Source organism: Dunckerocampus dactyliophorus, chromosome 3 (genome assembly GCF_027744805.1).
Source record: "Dunckerocampus dactyliophorus isolate RoL2022-P2 chromosome 3, RoL_Ddac_1.1, whole genome shotgun sequence".
NCBI lineage: Eukaryota > Metazoa > Chordata > Actinopteri > Syngnathiformes > Syngnathidae > Dunckerocampus > Dunckerocampus dactyliophorus.
In genome coordinates, this window is record NC_072821.1 from 2,610,650 (window position 1) to 2,630,680 (window position 20,031).

General features: G+C 41.6%; 3 protein-coding genes across 6 annotated transcripts in view; 2 read left to right on the plus strand and 1 right to left on the minus strand.

Annotated features, from left to right (window-relative positions):
- Window positions 1–4,919, minus strand: part of LOC129178096 (transcription initiation factor TFIID subunit 4-like) — a 115,626-nt gene extending 110,707 nt beyond the window's left edge. Inside the window, exons 1-2 of one of the 3 annotated variants that reach the window (XM_054769878.1) lie at window positions 3,561–4,918; window positions 1,192–1,370 (exon numbers count right to left, since the gene is read on the minus strand). In XM_054769878.1, the coding sequence (XP_054625853.1) occupies window positions 1,192–1,370; window positions 3,561–4,866 (1,485 nt within the window). In that variant the 5' untranslated portion in view covers window positions 4,867–4,918. Of the gene's footprint in view, window positions 1–1,191; window positions 1,371–3,560 lie in introns of all 3 variants that reach the window. The other 2 variants (XM_054769879.1, XM_054769880.1) reach the window with 2 other exon arrangements.
- Window positions 4,920–5,176: 257 nt separating this feature from the next.
- lsm14ab (LSM14A mRNA processing body assembly factor b) lies at window positions 5,177–14,091 on the plus strand. 2 transcript variants are annotated; one of them, XM_054771721.1, is made up of 10 exons: window positions 5,177–5,694; window positions 6,215–6,378; window positions 6,920–7,076; window positions 7,405–7,596; window positions 7,677–7,757; window positions 9,985–10,164; window positions 10,248–10,398; window positions 12,483–12,506; window positions 12,598–12,841; window positions 12,921–14,091. In XM_054771721.1, the coding sequence occupies exons 1-10, from the start codon at window positions 5,571–5,573 to the stop codon at window positions 12,942–12,944; spliced, it is 1,341 nt and encodes a 446-aa protein (XP_054627696.1). In that variant the 5' UTR covers window positions 5,177–5,570; the 3' UTR covers window positions 12,945–14,091. The 2 variants fall into 2 exon arrangements, with proteins under 2 accessions (XP_054627696.1, XP_054627697.1); XM_054771722.1 differs by having other exon boundaries at window positions 12,601–12,841.
- A 2,415-nt stretch (window positions 14,092–16,506) lies between these two features.
- On the plus strand, window positions 16,507–17,372 carry ss18l2 (ss18, like 2). Its single transcript, XM_054771114.1, has 4 exons — window positions 16,507–16,603; window positions 16,796–16,872; window positions 17,036–17,133; window positions 17,211–17,372. Exons 1-4 carry the CDS (start codon window positions 16,535–16,537, stop codon window positions 17,213–17,215), a joined length of 249 nt encoding a protein of 82 aa, XP_054627089.1. The 5' UTR covers window positions 16,507–16,534; the 3' UTR covers window positions 17,216–17,372.
- Window positions 17,373–20,031: the final 2,659 nt, after the last annotated feature.

Here is a 20,031-nt window from a genome sequence, read left to right on the forward strand (position 1 = left end):
TCTGTTTTTAAGCACCTACTGCAAAAACGCTAGTCAAAGATCCTCTATATGACAGGACCGTGCCGCTGTTTTTAAGAACATACGGAAAAAACAGTAAAAGATCCTCCTCTATGACACGCGCATTCAACTGTTTTTAAGCACCTACTGCAAAAATGCTTGTCAAAGATCCTCTATATAACAGGATCGCTCTGTTGTTTTTCAGTACATACGGAAAAAAAACACTTGTCAAAGATCCTCTATAGGACAGGAGCGCCGTGTTGTTTTTGAGATCCTACTGCAGAAATGCTTGTCGTAGATTCTGTCTATGACAGGAGTGCTCTGCTGTTTTTGAGGACCTACAGCAAAAAACACCAGTCAAAGGTCCTCTACATGACATGAGCTGTTTTTCAGCCCCTAGGGCAAAAACGCTAGTCAAATATCCTCTATATGACAAAAGACCTCTGCTGTTTTTGAGCTCCTACTGCAGAAACACTCATCAAAGATCCTCTTTATATGACAGGAGGGCCCTGATGCGTTTAAGCACCTATGGCAAAAACACTAGTCAAAGATCCTCTATGACAGGAGCACTCTGCTGTTTTTGAAGATCTGTTGTAAAAACGCTAGTCAAAGATCTTCTCTATATGACAGGAGCGCTCTGCTGTTTTTAAGCACCTATGGCAAAAATACTTGTCAAAGATCCCGTAAAACGACAGGAGCGCTGTGCTCTTTTTGAGGCCTTACTGCAGAAACCCTTGTCGAAGATCATCTCTATCATATGAGCGCTTTGCTGTTTTTGAGGACCTATGGTGGAAAAACACTAGTCAAAGTCTTCTATATGACAAAAGAGCGCTGCTGTTTATGAGCACCTCCTGCAAAAACACCGGTCAGATGTTTATAGAAATCTATTGCTATTTTAGGAATCTACTGCAAAAACCTTAGTCTCTCCCAAGTTATGAACAGAAGATGCGGGTTGGTCTGACGTCCGATTCGGCCCGCGGGCTGCCATTCATAGTGATTGTCTTCGCAATTATGTTCATTGTTACTCATGACGGCAACAGTTTGACCGTGGAACAGATCATTTTTATTTCCATCATGTCCTATGATAAATATTGATGGCATGTTCAAACAAATGTGAGGTTGACCAGCATCCCCGAACAGATTCAAAACGAGAGGTTATACTGTATTCCTAATCACCATGAAGATTCTCATTACCTGTGGCGTCGTGACCCTGAAGGACGCCGCCGTGGTGGGAGTGGCGGGTCGTGGTGAGATGCTATTCTGGGCCTGGGCCTGACCCTGGGCTTGGGCCTGAGCCTGAGCTTGAGCTTGAGCCAAAGCCTGCTGAGGAACCAACACCAGCTGGCCCAACTCCGTCCGGACCAACACCATCCCTGAGGAAGCATGGGGACAATCATTATCAAGACACAGTCTGGGGTGGGGGGACAGCGGCACGTTTGCACCCTCAGTAATACAAAATAAGAAATAAGCAAAAAAACTGACACACAGTAACTGGTATACTTAAGGTTGGAAATAATTATGGCAAATTGGAAAACAATAGCATGGCACACTAGTTGTCAGTGTTTCGTCTTACTTTTATTTCTTATTTATCAATTTCCTCCCTGGAGTGCAACCACACAACAGACCACATTCATGAGCAGAGGAGGTCAACCCACTTGGGGGGGGGGGGGTTGTTGTTGTTGCTCTTCATCTGAAACCGGGGCTTTCGACAAGGTGGATAGACTTCTTAACACAAAAATAAAAGAATGACAACACCAGAAGAGAAGATTCTTGGAAAGATCTAACCAGAGGCCAGACCTAAATACAACAAAAAAACATGTGGGGGGCCCTGAATGAGGGGGGTGTGCCCTCGCACTCTGACACATTTGGACCACCCCTGCAAAGAAGCCTGATACAGTATTCTAGCAGAAGTGGGCAATTAGATCCAAATATGGACATTATCAATATGAGGGTGGTATCAGTATCAGATCAATACTAGTGTGATGAGATCGATATTTCTCAGTTCCCTTCGACGCTCAATAAAACAATAAACACTTTTATTTTTGCTCCCAATTTTCATGGTCTGAATGCAAACTTATTTCTCTCAAATATTGTTACTTTATTATATTTAGTTTATTGTTCGTGAGCATTCATAATTCATCCACCTCACAGGTGTGGCATACGAAGACGCTGATTAGACAACATGGTTATTGCACAGGTGTGCCTTAGGTTGGCCAAAATACAATACAAGGCCATTCCAAAATGAGCAGTTTAGCTGTATTTCTATGCATTCAAAACGCCATCAATAAAATGCACCTGTGTTCCTTGTCCGTAACATACAACCTGCCCGTACAAAAACCCCACCACCGCCACGGGCCACTCCTCCCGCAACACGCCCGCAACGGAGGTGCATTTCATTGATGCCGTTTTGAAAGCCCAGAGATTCCCTGATGAGACATCAATCATCATTTTGGATTAAAGTGCGCAGGAACTATCCTGTTTTTTCCACGTTGTTGCCACTTCTTATTCTCAATGACTTGTGTAAGATTGGATTTTCAGCCAAAACACGGACGGTGAAAACATGCTGCATCAAATCATGCTCTCTGGCAAAACAAACTCTCGGCTCACCCCGATTGTGAGTCAGTATTCATTTTGTGTGTTTTGTACAGTGTATTCATTTGCCATTTTGTGCTTTTCTTTGTCTTATACATCAGCATTAGATTACTAAGAGTCGCTTCCAGGTATACTAATGTGCCAAATCCCTTGTGTGTTGCGTGGGCTATTTTGGATTAAAGTTAAAAAAGACTTTCCACAATGGCACTATCGACAAATGTTGCCAATCCCATCCAATTATTTGTGTAAGACTAGCTTTTCAGTGTCGACCATGACCAAAACAAGACGATAAAAAACACACTTGGACACTCACGGACATCAGTCATCATTTTGGATTAAAGTTAACAGGAACAATACTGAACTTTGTAGTGCATGGAGATAAGTTTGCTGTTCCATCATTTTGGATTAAAGTTCAAGGGAACTACCCAGAACTTTGCACAACGGCATTAAAGACATTGCTGCCATTGTCATTCAGTCATTCTTTCCTCCAGAAAACAAACCCCAGGCCCACACATCCAGGATCGTTGAGCAGTGAGAAGGTCTTTCATTTTGGATTAAAGTGACAGAAAATATCCTGACCAATGGCAATGACGATGTTGTCGCCATTCCTGTCAAATTACTTGTGTAAGACTAGCTCATCTGTGCAGAAAACTACCAAAACAAGAGTAAAAACATGCTGCACCTGTCACACACACATCAAACCACAAACTCCAGGCTAGCAATGATGAATCTGTATTCATTTTGTGTGTTTTGTACAATGTTTTTGTTTGATATTTTTGCTTCCCTTTTTTTTAAACATCCCTACATGACAAAAGCATTAGGTTACTATGAGGTCTGGATCAAAACTTCTCAGTGGTTTGATGGAAACAAGCCAGCCTTCGGGCTCAAAAAGTTTGGGGACCACTGGTCTAAAGAGATAATCAGTGTTTTGACTTATTGGTTGAAGGTGTCAAATGTTTCTCCCTGCTTACCAGGTGGGATGGTGAAACCAGGGGGAAGCTGGATGGTCGTCTGCTGCTGGGGCGGTCTAACAATAAGTTGGGGCGCTACCAGCCTCTGAGGTGCTGTCAGACCGGGCCGGGTCTGAGCCTGTGCCGTTGGAGAAGAAGCGGTGGGCCGGACCGTGTTGATCGTAGTGGTCACCGACGTGGTTTGACCACCTACACAGCTTGTTGTCATGGGGGTGGCCACTGTGGTGGTGGTGGTGGTGGTGTTAGTAGTAGTGCTGGTCAGAGGCTGACTTATTGTTGTGGTGGTTGTGGCAGCGGATGTTGTCATGGCAACAGAGGAAACAGTGTTTATGACAGAGCTGGATGGGACAACTTTGGACTGACATTCGTCTGTGCCGGAAGCCCCTGCAGAGTCAGCTTTACTGTGGTTCTCCTGGGCAGGCGGTGATGAGGAGGAGGAAGGGGAGGTGACCGGTGAGGTCCGGGAGCCCTGCTGGGCCAAGGCTGACACGCTAGTTCCGTTCTGGGCGATGCTGGCCACGATGTGACTGGGGAGTCTCTGCAAGGCGATGGTTGGGGTCCCCCGGTCGAGGGCAATGGCCGACTGTCCTGCAGCCAAGCTGGCATTCGCTAGGCTGAACGTGGACGTGCTGACGGAGGTGCTCACCGGTCGGGTGCAGTTCGGTGTGAGGGTACCGCTGTCCAAGGAACTGGTATCTTCGCTGTTCCGTCTGGTGGTCACAGCGGAACCGTTCAAACTCTTAATCCGAACAGAGGCGCTCCGTCGCGGGGTGGCTGGTCGTCTTTTTGCAGGATTGACGTCCGCAGGAGGTTCGCCTGAGCCCGGGGAAGCCTTGGAGGGGAGCCCGGCTTCGGCGGTGCTGATGCTGGCTGGTGGGGAAGCTGACACACCGCCGGACGCGGTTAATGTTGTGATGGATGCTCCATGTGATTGAGAGCCGCTGTTGCTGGCAGCCGGAGCTGAAGCGATGGAGGGCTCACCGGAGGAAGGTGTGCAACCCAGGGAAGGAGATGTGACAGTGTTCTCGTCGTTCGAGTTAAAATCCTGGTGCATATCGGGTTTATAGCGGCGCCCTTGTTGTTGTTGTTGATCTACTGTTGTGGAGCCCAGCGGAGCTGCTAGCGTTTTTCCCAAGTGATGGTTAGCGGGGGCAACTGAGCCAGCGCCTCGGCTTTCGTCTGCTTTAACCGCGGAGTTGCTCTGGCCAGCGAGTTGAGACTCCAGCGAGCCCACCAGGTCGCTCACAGCCTTCTCGTCCACCTCGGAAAAGAGCATATCTTCCAGGGGGTCGGAGGCGCCCGCCATCTCTGATCTCCGATTGCTGTCTTTTTTTTTTTTTTTACTTTGACACTGCGCATGCGTGTTACCAGGCATTGTGGGAACGAGTCTGACGTCATTTGACTTTTTTTTTTACAGAGAGGCGCACTTGTGATTCTTTTCAAGTGTTAAATTATGTATAATATTGATCTTCGTGCGAAATCATACTCCTTTGTCTATGTTTTATTGAGCAATAGTTTGAGTTCTGTCTGTTATATTTCTACAAGAAAATGCATGATAGCAGGTTATGGGGGTAGGGCGTAGAGATCCCGTGTAATATCGCGATAGAACAAAATGGCAGCCTCTTGAATCTTGCTAGTTTATTTCCTTAAAACAGATAAGTTCTTCTTCCTAATATTCGCGAATAAGTACACAGATGCAGTATGTAATGCTTGAAAATAATTAGGTTTTAATTTCCACACTGACAAGAAAAAGAAGAAGCAGCGGGGGTGGAACCTTACGAAGCCACAGCCTTCTCCCACAATCCTTAGCGGCTGGTGAAAATAACCAACACGGCCATGTCGTGTCGTAGAAATCAATTTGTGGACGGACAACAGAAACTCACTTCTTAACTTTCTCCAGTGGAATTGCCTCCGAGTTACTGGCCCAATCCCAACGTATCAGACGCCATTTTTGACAGAAAACATTTTAGGTCAAACCGGCGCGTCGGTGTGTACAAAAGAGAAGGAAAAATGAGCGGAGGAGGAACGCCGTACATCGGCAGCAAAATTAGCCTCATCTCCAAGGCCGAGATTCGCTATGAAGGAATTTTGTACACCATTGATACCGAAAACTCAACAGTAGCCCTTGCTAAAGGTATGCCGAGTCAACAAAAGCTTTGTTTTATCACAAAAAGACATACAGGGCAACATTGGTTGATAATTACACCGTGTTTTGTCGTAGTTAGCTAGCTAGATAGCTTACAAGCTAACGCTGATCTAGCCGAGTGGCGATCAAGCTAATGTGCGTCCTTTGTTTATGTTGTTGAAGCTAACATTGTGTTGCAAAGTAAAAGAGTTGCTTATTTACTAAGGAACCCTCTAAAACTGTCTTTATATACATATTAGCTGAAGTTAGTTCGCTCAAAAGTTAAATGAGCCCACGATAAGACACCTTTAAAGCAAGCATTCATACAATTTTAAAACTACAAGTGAAGTGGTATCTACCTTTCTATATCCACTAACACCTATAACAAGGTGCAAATGAAAGCTGAAATTACCTAATGCTTTATGATGTCATCTAAAATGTGCATTGACAGGATAGACACTACTGTCATTCTGCTGCGACTTAATGGCACTAATGCCTTGAAGTGATCTCTCCCGTTTCCCCCAAACAGTTCGCTCTTTTGGCACTGAAGACAGACCCACCGAGCGGCCCATTCCACCTCGGGATGAAGTGTTTGAGTACATCATCTTCCGAGGCAGCGACATTAAGGACTTGACTGTTTGCGAGCCGCCCAAGGCGACCAGCAGCCTCCCTCAGGACCCAGCCATAGTCCAAGTAAGCCGCACGTTTTTCAGTGTCATAGTAGGCGTTAACGTGCATTAGTTTCTCTGAAGTTGTTCTAAATCTTGTTAAATGATCCAATTTTGCCTCATAAATCCATGCATGATTTAGAGAAGAGACACAGGTGGTAGCAATCAGGTTAACAACGACTGCTGACTTACTGTTGGAGCTCACATAAATATTATTTGCGTATATTGATTTTGTGCTCACTAAAATGACATGTACAGAATGTCCTCAAAAACAATTATATAAAGTCAAATACATATTATATTGCAGTGTGTATTATTTTAATCAAGAGTTGTTAATTTACTTGTTAAAGAAGTAGGTTGTCCCTAATAGAGGCCTGGTACTCTGTCTTTTGACTTAATAAATGCTCGTATATGCCACTATATGAGAAAATCTATCTTTGAGATTTAGAACACATTTGTGTGGTTGATTAAGAAGTACTAACTTTAGAAATCAATGGCAAAGTCTGTAACTAATGTCAAATTGTTTTCTATGAGTCCAATGTTTACCGATGTCTTTGTTGTCCTAGTCGTCCATTGGAACCACCAGCAGCACTGCACCGGCGGCATCATCGTCCTCGTCATTCCCATCTGCCGCTTCGTATGCTCCCTTCAGGGCCCCTGTCCAAACATATGGACAGTTTGGTGTCGCACCTCTCGGAGCTCAGCAGTTTGGTGCTGCCGGAGGTAAGAAGAAATGATAAAGCAATATAAACACAGTTATGGGACACTAAATTACAATAAAAGTTACGTTGAAAAGCGTGCAGAACTTTAACCACCATGCTGTAGCAGCAGCTTTGCATTGAGTTCCGTCACTACTACCCTTCTGCGGTGACATCGAAGAAGGTCTATAGTTTGCACTCCACGTTTGTGTGCCCATTTTCCCCAGACATGTTAGTTCAACGCTTGAATTCACAGGTGTCCACTTTAGTGTCATATCCTCAAAGCACTTGTTAGACTGGCTCCTCCATCAAGGCAGTTAATGAACCTGCTTATATTTGAATTGTCTGCGCAGGACGTACCAGTCCTCAGCTGGACCCTCTTGCGAAGAGTTCCACCCTGGAGCAGGCGGTGCAGGCCCCCGCCTCGGCTGTCCCGTCGGCGCCCGCAATGGTTGGCCAAAGGAGTCAGATGGCAGCACCCCCCCGACTTGTCGGCTCCTCCACTGTTAGCCAGAAGCCGCCCGACCTCGTAGAGCAGAGAAAAGGTGAGTGGTGTTAACCGCAGGATTGACACACTTGAATATTCCTTCTTTTAAAGCCTTAAGTCCTGATTTTTATTGTTCAGCTCCGGAGGCGCCCAGAATGACTCAAGTGGATAATGAACAAAATGCTATGGAAAACCGTGATCCCAACAGGCGTCAAGCCAGTGAGTAGTTTGCATCTTTGCTCGTAATGGAGACAGCAATACATGTATCGCATTTATAATTAAGTCTTAGTTACCAACTTAGTTACTACTTAAGCTGTCATCCACTTGTGTGTTGGATATGTGGGCTTCACACTGGTGGTCGATGACTGCATATTAGAAACATTGTATAAACTGCATACCGTATATGCCTTTAGTACTATACAGTCGTCCCTCGCTACATCGCAGTTCAAACATCGCTCCCTCGCTGCGTTGCGTTTCAAAAATTAATTATTAAATAATTGCTGTTTTGTGGTTAACTATGGCCTATTGCTTGTCAAAAGCGATTGAAAGACAAGTTAAATGTAGTATTCTGGTCACTAGGCATCAGTAATGCTACATTGATGAGACCTGACATATGACATTACCGCCACACTGCATGGAGGCAGCCATGGTTTGTCGGACATGAGTGGAAAAAAGTTAGCCTCCCATTCCGTGTGGAAGTGGTAAGTTATTGGCTCCTTTCTTTGTCCTTCATCTCCACTCCGTTTGAAAAACTAAGTTTAGAAAAAGTAATTCGGAGGCTAACTAGTTAGCTCGGTAGCTTGCTGTATGTTATGAGCAGCGGCTGTCCCTTATGTCCCTGCAGTGATCCCATAGCCTGTGCATTAGTGTTGCCCAATATGATATAAACAAAGAAAAATAGGAGTGTAAAGGTGACCATGGGGTATTTTTTTCATGTCTACAGGCCTCTAATAATGGTAAAAACATATTTAGGAAGTCAGAAACAGGTATTCTATGCTCGAACTACAAATATATTCAGTTGAATCCTACTTCACTTATCGCAGTCGGGTCTGGAAACAATTAACCGTGATAAACGAGAGACGACTGTACAGTGCCTGACGAGTCTTGTTGCTTATCCAAGATATAGGAACAATAAATAACAACTTCACTTTTAATTGCCCATTTGGATTGGGAAATGGCTTAAATGAAAGGCAAAAGCCTCCAGATGAAGCAGTCTAGCAGGACTCCCATACATCATCAAGATTCTTTGGTTTCATCTTCTAAACCTCCTCCTCCAATCCAACCCCAAACATGCTCAATAATGTTCATGTCTCGTGACTGGACTGGCCAATTCTGGAGCATTTTGATCTTCTTTGCTGTCAGGAGCTTTGATGTGGAGGCTGAAGTATGAGAAGGAGTGCTATCCTGCTGAAGAATTTGCCCTCTTCTGTAATTTGGAAGGTACTGGGCAGCAACAATTTAGAGACACCTAAATAATTGTGTTGTATTTGTCAAGACCCTCAGCTTGCAGAAAGGATGGACAGTGGAAAGTGGCAGAAGGCCAATTGCCGCTAGCACTGCAAAAGACTTGTTGAAACCCGCATGGAGCCAAGAGTCACCCAGAAAACAGTCAAGTTTAGTGGAAGATATCATGGCTTGTGGTTACGGTTACGTCCAGTATGGGGTTGAGCAAGAGCTCTGCAGAGTGGATGGCAACATCAACAGCCTGAAGTATCAAAAATACATGCTGCCCAGTACCTTCCAAATCACATGAGGGTAAATTCTTCAGCAGGACGGCGCTCCTTCTCACACTTAGCCTCCACATCAACGCTTCTGAAAGCCAAGAAGGTCAAGATGCTGCAGGATTGGCCAGTCCAGTCACCAGACAGGAACATTATTGAGCATGTTTGCGGTTTGATGAAGGAGGAGGCTTGGAAGATGAAACCAAAGAATCTTGATGAATTCTAGGAGTCGTGCCTTCTTTGTCATTCCAGATGATTTTATCAACATGTTATTTGAGTCGTTGCTGAGACGTATGTATGAGTCCTCCAAGCTCATGGAAGTCATACACAATATTAATTCTTCTTACCTACGCAACCTGACTTTATGTTTTCATGGTTTTGTGTTTTCAAAGGGAAATATAATTTCTGTCATACATTATTTTGGTATGCGACAACACTTTTGTCCAAGCAAAATTTGACCTTTCTGTCCTAATTAAATGATAAAAGTCAATGGATACAAGACTTTATTTTGGTATAATAAGCATAACCTAGACGCTGTTGCCTTTCATATAAGCCATTTCTAATTCCAATTGGGCAACTAAAAGTGGAATTATTAGTTATTGTTCCTACAGCTTGGATAAGAAACAAGACTTTTGTCACGGTAACACTATACACACACACACACACACACACACACACACACACACACACAAGCATGTGATTGACAGCACTTTGCCTCCTGTCAGCTGGCATTCAGTCGAACCGTCGCGGGGGGCGCGGACGAGGAAACCGCAGCCGAGGCAAAATGAACGTGCGCAGGGACGGACTCATGAAGTTCGAGGAGGACTTTGATTTCGAGACGGCCAACGCTCAGTTCCACAAGGACGACATCGACAAGGAGCTGCAGACCAAACTCAAGCTGAAAGGTGTCGCACACACTCGCTGACTCCTCCGACGTTCTTCATGGCCGTAGTTTGGGTAGTTTTGTTAACCCTTTTTATAACTGCAGACGACAAGACTGAAAAGGCGCTGAATGGGGAAGAAACCGAACAGGAACATCCTTCGAGCGAGGCGGCGGGCGAGGACGAGGACGCCGTGATCAACACCTACTACGATAAGACCAAGTCCTTCTTTGACAACTTGTCCTGCAACGACTCCAAGTACTCACCTTGTATTATCATCATCATCATACAGTGGAACCTCTAAGCTTGTACACTTGGTTGGAAACCATTTATTTGCATAGGAAATACAGTTGTTCCTTGTTTATCACGGTTAATTGGTTCCAGACCCGACCGCAACAAGTGAATTTCCACAAAGTGGGATTCCTTATTTATACATGGAATATTTTTGTAGTTAGAGCATAGAAAATCTGTTTACGACCTTCTAAATAAAGTTTTGAGCATTATTAGAGCCCTGTAGACATGAAGTAACACACCTATAGTCATTTGTACATGTGTATTGCCCAATATAGTTGACATAATAATAGAAAATAAGATGTCTTGGATATAAATATGACATTGCATAGACTCACGTGTTACCATTGACAGCATCTTTGGTGGCTATTATCTCATCAATGTAACGTTCCTGACACCCATCGGCCCCTGTAGGCAAATACTTGTACTAATGCAAAGGCACAGTGAACATTGACACAGGAGCTACTGTCAGCTACAACTCATGCCAGTCAATGGCGCACTCCACACTGCTAACCATGCTAACTCGCAGCACCTCTACAGTAGCCAGCTGATGTCATACACGTCACTTCCCAGGCCCCGCTTCTTAAAGACGCACATAATGTCACAGACATTACACTACATATAACATCTTTTAAATGCCCAATTACTGTATTTTCGTTCATTTAGCCATTTTTGTGATTTGAAAATATTAATTGAGCTTAATTTGAGCTAAGAATATGTACAATTTGCTTAAATATATATATATATACACGTTTTGACTATTAATTGGCCATATTCAACCACGAAACAGTGATCATCTAAAACTGTGAGTAAGGTAGCGATGTTTGAGCCACAACGTGGCGAGGGAGAACTGTAGAAATAATCTGCTTCAAGATCAAATTGTCGCCTTTATAAAAACTGTACAGATAGTGTTTATTCTGCGCACATTCAAGGAGTGTTCAATTTCAGAGGTCCCACTGTTGTTTTGTTGTCACCATAAATGTTACAATTAATGCCTCTATTCAGTTAACCACCAACTCCTATAGTCGCCGGGGGCGTGGTTTACAAACACAACTGACCGCAGAGGTCTCCAATGAGCGCCAGGCCAAAAACATTACGGGTCTGCCTGTAGGCAACCTCCTGATGTTGTGTTTTTTTCTTTTTAAATCAACTCCACAGGATGGCAGTAGCTGCCTTTGAAGTATCACAAGTGGTCAGCATCTGGCAGCTTTATCGACCTCTGCATGCACTTTAAAGTTGTTCAGTGTTCCCTGTGAAAGTCCCGCTAGAGAAGGACAGAAGGAATTCAGTTGTCACTGTGGATTTAGAAAAAGCATACCATAGTGCAGAGAGAGGAGCTGTGGTGAACAGCGTGAGGAAATCAAGTGTGAGCAGAAGTGTGAGCGTTTGACACGACGGGACAGCAGTGAGGTGTGCTGTTGGTGTCACAGATGGGTTCCAGGTGGAGGTTGGCCTGCATCCAGACCTGCTCAGCCCCTTTTTGTTTGCTATGGTGACGGACAGGTGGACAGATGAAGTCAGACCAGAGGCTCCTTGGACAATGTTTGCAGATAATATTGTGATCTGCAGAGAGCAGGTGCAAGAAAACACTGGGGGATGAGCTGGAGAGGCAAAAGTGAAGAGAAAGATTTACAGGATGGTAGAGAGACCAGCCCTGATGTATGGTCTGGAGACGGCAGCTCTGACCAACAGGCAGGAGGCAGAGCTGAAGATGATTACGTTATCGCTGGGTGTGTCGAGGATGGACTGGATTAGAAAGGCGCAGATCAGAGGAACAGCTCAAGTTAGACGTCTGGGAGGCAAGTTCAAGGAGGCCAGACTGAGATGGTTTGGCTATGTGAGATTGTGATCATGTTGGTAGAAGTATGCTGGAGAAGAAGCTGTCACAGAGGAGAAGAAGGGCAAGACCAAAGGGGAGGTTTGTAGATTTGCTTAGAGCGGACATGCGGGTGGTGGCATTGACAGAGGAAGATGCAAAGGACAGGACAAGTAACTTGTTAGTAATCTTTTGTTTCAAACACTAACGCATTGTTGTTTTGGTTGTGTTGCAGTAGATCAAATGAAGGATTTTCAAGGTAAGTCACATTTTAAATTCTTTTTTGAGGCTTTTCACATGAATTTCCATTCCATAATCAAATATGTTTTTTTTTTTTTTTTTTTGTGCAGCAGAGATCGAAGGCCAACTTGGGCGGAGGAGAGACGCATGAACGCCGAGACATTCGGCATCCCCATGAGGCACAATCGAGGTCGAGGGGGCTTCCGCGGCCGAGGCTTCATGGGGCCCCGAGGAGGGCGGGGGCGGCCGTCGAGTCGAGGCTCCTTTGGGCCGCCTCGTGGGGCGCCACCTGGCTTCAGGGGCGGATTCAGGGGAGGGCGAGGAGGCCGGGATTTCTCTGACTATGAATACGTGGTAAATCAGACTGTCGCTCTTCTGACTTTGAAGTGTGCGTGAAAATGTTTCATTCAATTTGTTGTTTTTTCTCTTCCAGAAGGACAACAAGGTGGCAGCGTAGTTTCCAAGACGGAGACTCGTCAAATGAATAGTAGCTCTTCAACAAGGAAATATTCAAATTCAAGAAATGTTCCCTGGTCCCGACATTTGCCAGGACGGAAGAAGACGCTCACTCAGCAGGGTCGTCCTCTCACCGGCTCCCTTGTTTTCCCTCCCCCCCGTCGTCCTTTGTTTGTTTCATTCATTAACAGGTGTGTAAATAAGTCATTCTGTTCGCAGCGACCTGTTTGTACCGTGCTCCAGATAGCTTTATTTTTTCCGTCTCCTTTTTCTATTTTTACTGCCGTCTTTTTTTTTTTTTTGTGGAACGCTGCAAAGGCAGTGTCAAGGCGGTCCAAATGAAAAACCAAATTTGAACGCAGGAACGTGCACTTCTTCCACTTGGTACGTTTTGAAAGGCGTTGCCGCCTGGTTTTGTTGTTGGCTAAAAGGACAAAGAAGAAGCCTGTTAACTATTCCTTCTTATTTTCCTAAGAACGCTTTTAGTAGTTAGTCTGCCAAAAAGTTAGCATTTTGTCGAAAGTCTTGTCTCTCGTACTTAACGACGTCAGCCATTTCTACTCAGTTAAGATTGTTTACTGAAGGATCCCGAAATTCTGTGAAGCGCTCCTGTGAAGGTTTTTGTTGTTTTTATTATTTTTCGTACGTGACCCTAAGATGTCAAAAGGGACAAAAACTGGATATGTGCTGTCAAGAATTTTCTCTTATTTCTTTTTTTTTTTTGGCTCTTGGTGTGTTTCTATTTAGGGAGTGCCTTCAATGGGAGGGTGGGGATTTTTCTACAGTTCTCCCTTTAATGTAAGCTTTTGGCAAATGTATTGATAATGAAGCACTATGAGGTGAGAACAGAACTGAATGGGGGAGGGGGTGCTTCTGTACAACTTAGGGCGGCATTGTTTGTAGATGTGCTGTTTCAAGTCAAATGTTGCACAGATAAGCCGAACACTGCATGATAGCCCGATTAGCCGGGCGGTCAATTGAGTTGTTGACAAGAACCAAGATCCAAAACGGGCTGTTTTTTGTTTTGTTTTTCCTAAAAGTTTGTTACCTCCAGCTTCTGGGAATTGGAGATCAGGAATTGTTTTCTTGAGAATTATCAGCAAAGTTGTTTTTACATAAAAAATAAAGACTTGAAAAGAGTAATCAAATCCATGTCTATTTATGGCAATGTTCCGAATGGACAATGCGATTTGGGAGTAACACTCAATCCTAGGGGCGTCACAAGACGAGAAGATACACCAGATCTACGGGTCTACGAGAACGAGACCAGATTTTAACATTTAAGAAAAGTACAATGCAAAAATATGACAATATATTGCAATCTACCAATCCAATTTCTACTACTATGTTACACTCTTCTGCACTCTGTGCGTATGTAGCGGCCCCGCCTCCACCCACTGAGACAAAGATACTGTATGACTGACCAAAGGGCTCACTCCGTTCCTGCCGTTGTTCTGGTGCTGAAACCAATGCACATAGTGAACTCGAACAGGCAGGAGACGAGGAAAAGACATTTTAAAGCCACCAACATTATTACGTTCATTTCCATTTATTGTGTGATAAAAACATTATCATCCCAGGCCAACAGTGCCCACAAGACGTTTTTTCTTCTGAGTCGCAGGATCATGTGACGGGACTTACATGAACGCCACCACCAACTAGCACAAGTTACTATTAGTTTAAAAGAACAGATTGGTGTGTGGGGGGGTTATTTTTCAGTTTCAAATTCAATCGCATGAATTGTCGTTCGGCCCGAATAAGATGACTGACGTTCGTTGCTGTCATTCACAACATTTGAGCTACAACAATGAATCCAGAACTATTTTGGTAATCGATTGTTTTATTTTTATTTAAAAATGCAAATATCCTCTATGAATATATTTATATTCCCGTAGTTACCCATAAAAGCAGAGCTATTATCATTGTGATGGACAGCTCATCTTTGCTGAATGATTGCTGTAAATATGATATATTAATATATTTTATCACAAGCAACACACTCACCAGTCCAACATCAGACTTATTTCAGTTAACTGCCGAAAACAGTTAAAAGGGGGACATTTTTGCTGCATGCTTTGAATGAGAAACAGTAGCGCTATCGGTGGACAAATACAAAAATTGCGAGTAGTCAATATTGATATCTTCAAATACAGGGCCTAATACCATATAAATAAAATGGGAGGTCAAAAATGGCATTTTCAGTGGGACATTTTTGGTTGCGAGGAACAAATGTGACATATTGCAGCACTGCCAGTCTAGACTCATTTAAACAGATGTGGCAATTCAAAACATTTTAAAAATGGTTAAAAACACAAAATGTCCCTACAGTATCTGTTAAGTTGAAGTTGGAATAAGTTAATTTAATACAAGATAAATTACCTTAATTGTAATAATACAATGTATCGCCACTGTAGATCTGCAAAATACATAGTTTTACGTATAAAGAAATGATACTTGCGTCGGCCTACTCTATATTTACAACCCAAATTAATAAAATAGCTAAATGATAAATACGATACCAACAGAAGATTTGTTTTGCTCGTTTTTATATTTTAAGCTTGTCGTTCCCAACCTCTTTGACCTGAGAAGTCTTAAAAAATTAAAGTAAAATGCGGGCTTTTAACTTCATTATTGTCCTCTTGAGAACAAGCAAAAAAAAAGGAAAGCTCTTAACTTGACCACATTTCCACCATCTCCATGTTTGTTTAGCTAGGGTGTGATTTACAACAGTTTTCCGAAAGGAGGCGCTACTTGTACATGTACATACATTCCGCGAAGAAGAGGCAAAACCATCGAGGAAGAAGCCTGTTGGAACCCAACCAAATGGAGTCCAGTACTGTAATGTATATACTGTATTTTTTAAAGTTACGCAGTATCATAAAGTATATCAAAACGTGAGTCCAAAATCGTACGAAAAATCACTATCTAAAAATGCTAATGCATATCTAGGTTTAGCTAGTGTGCATTACGTCATTTTTTTCTGGCGGTACCCATAGACATATACGTAGCGCCACCCCCCTCTCCCCCCGCCATATTGAATGTGTCAAGGCTGCGCGGTAAACGAATACAAGTAAATGTAGTTACTTTCTTTAAGCGCCTTCGAACAAAAACATTTAAGTTAATGCCTCTAGTTTATACATGCACACACGCACTAATATACTTGGAAAACACTTGGGCACCGAAAATTTGAGAAGATAAAATACATGTTTTTTGGTGACAAACTGTTTCCCAAGTATATTGACGTTGACGTACCGCTCAGCGCACGATGCGGCGTCTATTAGTGATGACTCTGAGTCGGTCGCGAACCAATAGGCTCTAAGAGTAACACAATACACATCATTTGGTAATAAATTACTTTAAGACAACAAAAACATCTGAGGAGACACTTGGGAGCCAAAAGAGAAGTCTCTTTTTAGTGGGCCGAGCCAAAAGAACCGGTTGTCTAAAAACAGACGCAATTGCCATCACTATTACCTGTCTATTGCGGCCACTCCCTTTCCCGGTACGCTAGATGGTGCTGTGAGCTGTTCAACTACAGTGTTTACACGTATAACCCATAACAGAAGAAGAGCTTCAACAAGGAAATGAAAGATGTCGATTGTTTTTGTGCCCAAAAAGCTTCGCGGCGAGGCTAAAATCAACCAAGAAACCATACAAAGGGTAGGACACAACAGCAACGAAGCTGAATGAAATCATTATCACTATTATTCAATTATAATACATTTGTTATCGTATTTACGGTATGAGTGACATGTTATGCTAGTTTTAGCCGCTAGCCAACAATGACTTTACTAATGCTACAGTGCAACGTTCTGGAAAACTTACCCGTTTTGCTGTTTCTGTACTTTTTAGCTTTTAGACGAAAACGACCAGTTAATAAGATGCATCGCCGACTACATGAAAAAGGGACGAGCTGTGGAGTGTGTCAAGTAAGCTCTAAACAATGTTGTCGTCTTGTTAGCTTCTAAAGGTGCACGCTTGTGCTCGTGAGCAACTGTCACTTCCGTTAAGTGACAGTTGTTTATTGTTCGACATAAACATTGCTTATTATTGCTTAGCTGTTGTCATCTTGCTCCCCCCTCCCCCGAACAGATACCAACAATTCCTGCACCGCAATATTGTTTACCTGGCAACCATCGCAGATGCAAGCCCCGCTGACAGCACATCAGGCAACACGTCACAGTCCGCAAGTGTGTCCTTAACAATTTATATTCTTTTTGCTGCATTTTCATATCATAATTCTTTTTTTCTGCTTGTTTGTCAACAGCGTGATCAAAGTTCAGCATCTTGCCCAGCACGAACACAGACGAAGGAAGCTTTTTGTTATTTATATTGTTTTCAAACCATTTTGTCATTACACAAATATGGATGTATCAGGGACACCCAAAATGCTTAAAGCAGAATAAAGTACAACTATGACAATAATAAAGTCGTTTTAGTAGTATTTTTTTTAGATGAATGACTCAAGATAATGGGTGAAAATGTGATAGTTTTACACTTAGTAATTGTGCGAATAGAAGAAAAAAGTAATTATTTTATTGGTAATATAAAAAAAATTCTCAAACTTTATTCTTGTCTTCATGATCCTATTATCTTCATTATTAACATTTTTCTTATAATAGTTTTATTTTAATAAAATGTTTTTTTCCTTCCAAAAGTTATTGTTGCTTGAAATGTTCACCTGTAAATACAAATGAAAATATTTGTAATAATTTATCCTGCCTTGGTGTGTTTTTATTTTAAAAATTCAATTTAATTTAAAGCAAAGCTACGACAGAGTATTAGGGCCACATAGAAAAAAAAAATCTGAGATTTTGAGAATCAAGTTGTACATTTACGACTTATTCTAGTGAATTTACAACTAAGAATACCAACAATTAACTAAATTTACGACTCTCGGAAATTCACGGCCAAAGGTCACATAAGTCCCCTGTTTTCATGGCTTTCTCAAGCAATGCCTGTAATGGAGTATGAAAATAATCTGCATGTTGAGAATAAAATCATAAATTTACAATAAAGTTGTAATATTGCAAGAATAAAAGTAGTACATTTATGAGAATGTGACCTTTGGCATGTGGAGGGGGCGGGCTAAGAAGGGCGGAAGTGAGAAGTGCTAATTTGTGCGCAACTGCTCTGTTTTGCTGCCACATTATAAATAAAAGCTTGCCTGAAGCAAGAGAAGAGTTTCCTTTCTTCTGAGGCGCTATGCTCTAGCCCCCTACCCCAACCCCACCCCCATGACACCTACTATTACTTTATCCTTGTAATTTTTCTCATAAATGTACTTCTTAGTCTCGTGAATTTACAACTTTTTTCTCGTAAACTTTTTTCTTCGCAAATTTACAAAGTTACGACTTGTCTCGTAATATTACTTTTCTCAATTCACGGCTTTGTCAGAAATTTACAACTTCTTTTCTCGTAAATTTACGATTTTAGTCTTGTAAAATTACTTTTTCTCTCGTAAATTTATGACTTTTCCTCGTAAACGTACTATTCTTGTAATACTTTTTTTCGTAAATTTGACTTTAGTCTCGTAAATTTAAGACTACGTAATCTTTTTTCTCGCAAATTTATGAATTTCTGACTTGTCTCGAAATATTTCAACTTTTTTTTGTAAATCTAAGACTTCTCGTAAGTTTATGAGTTTTCTTGTAATATTACAACTTGTAAATTTACTTATATTTCTTTTTTCTTGGAAATGTATGACTTTAGTCTTGTGAATTACATTTCTCATAAATTTCTGACTGTATTCTAGTCAATTTACACCTTTTCTCTCATAAATTTACTTTTCTCGGAATACTTTTCTCATTGGTTTGACTTAGTCTCGTAAATTTATGATTTTTCTTGTAAATTTACTTTTTGTGAATTTACAACTTTTTTCTCGTAAATTTACGTCTTTCATACTTTTGATCAGAAATTTCTGACTTTAGTCTTGTAAATGTACAACTTCTCTCAAAATATTACGACTTATTTTTCATAAAATTTAAGACTTCTTGTAAATTGTCTTTTCTTTTAATATTACAACTTTTTCTTTTTACAATTGACTTTTCTGATATGACTTTTTTTCTTGTGAATTTATGACTTAAAATTTTTCTCGGAAATCCTCAAATTTACGACTTATAGTCTCGTAAATTACTTTTGTTGTAAATTTATGACTTTAATCTCGTAAATTACTTTTTTTTCGCACAAATTTATGAATTCGACTTCTCATATTACTTTCCTCGTAAATTTGACTTCTCGCCAATTTACATGTGACTTTAGTCTTGTAAATTACTTTTTTTCTCACAAATTTACAACTTGTCTCTTATAATATTACGACTTTTCCCGTAAATTTAGTACTTCTCGTAAATTGACAACTTTTCTCGTAAATGTGAGACTAGTCTTGTAAATTTACGACTTTTTCTCAAAAAAGTTGTAAATTTACAACTTTTATTCTTGTAAATGTCATACAAAGCACAATAAGTTCAGTCATTAAAAAAAAAAAACATACTAGACATTTTCAAATTGCTAGTCATTTTTATTCTTTTTTTTTTAGTATTCTTTTTTTTTGCATTGCTGGTACACTTGGGAGATTTTTTTTTTAAGTTGCCAGCTCAAAAGAACAATAAGCAACATAAGCCAAGCAGCCCCCCGCCCCCGCTCACCGTCACGTCATCTATGTTGTTATTTTTTATTTGATTGAATCCTTTGTGTAGAAGCCACTAGTAAGTCAACCATTGGACATGGCTGAGAAAAAGCTAACAGAGTCTGCCATTGGATGTCTTTATAGAAAAAAAAAAAAAGGGAGAGAACACAGAACCTCAAAATGGGAAAGGAAAAAGCAACAAACCCTCTATATATATATATATATATATATATATATATATGTTTGATTGTGCAAAGCACATGAACTATAAAAAGATATATATTTATATGTATATACAGCAAACTGTAAACATGTTTAAGTATGTTAGTTTTTCTGAAAACATGGTGTCGTTGTTATCATAAATACAGGCAACATTGGCATCGGCAAACATCCACAAAACAAACATAAAAGAACATTCCGGGCGTTAAATGGCGCCCATAGAAAGCAAAGAAAGAAAGAAAGG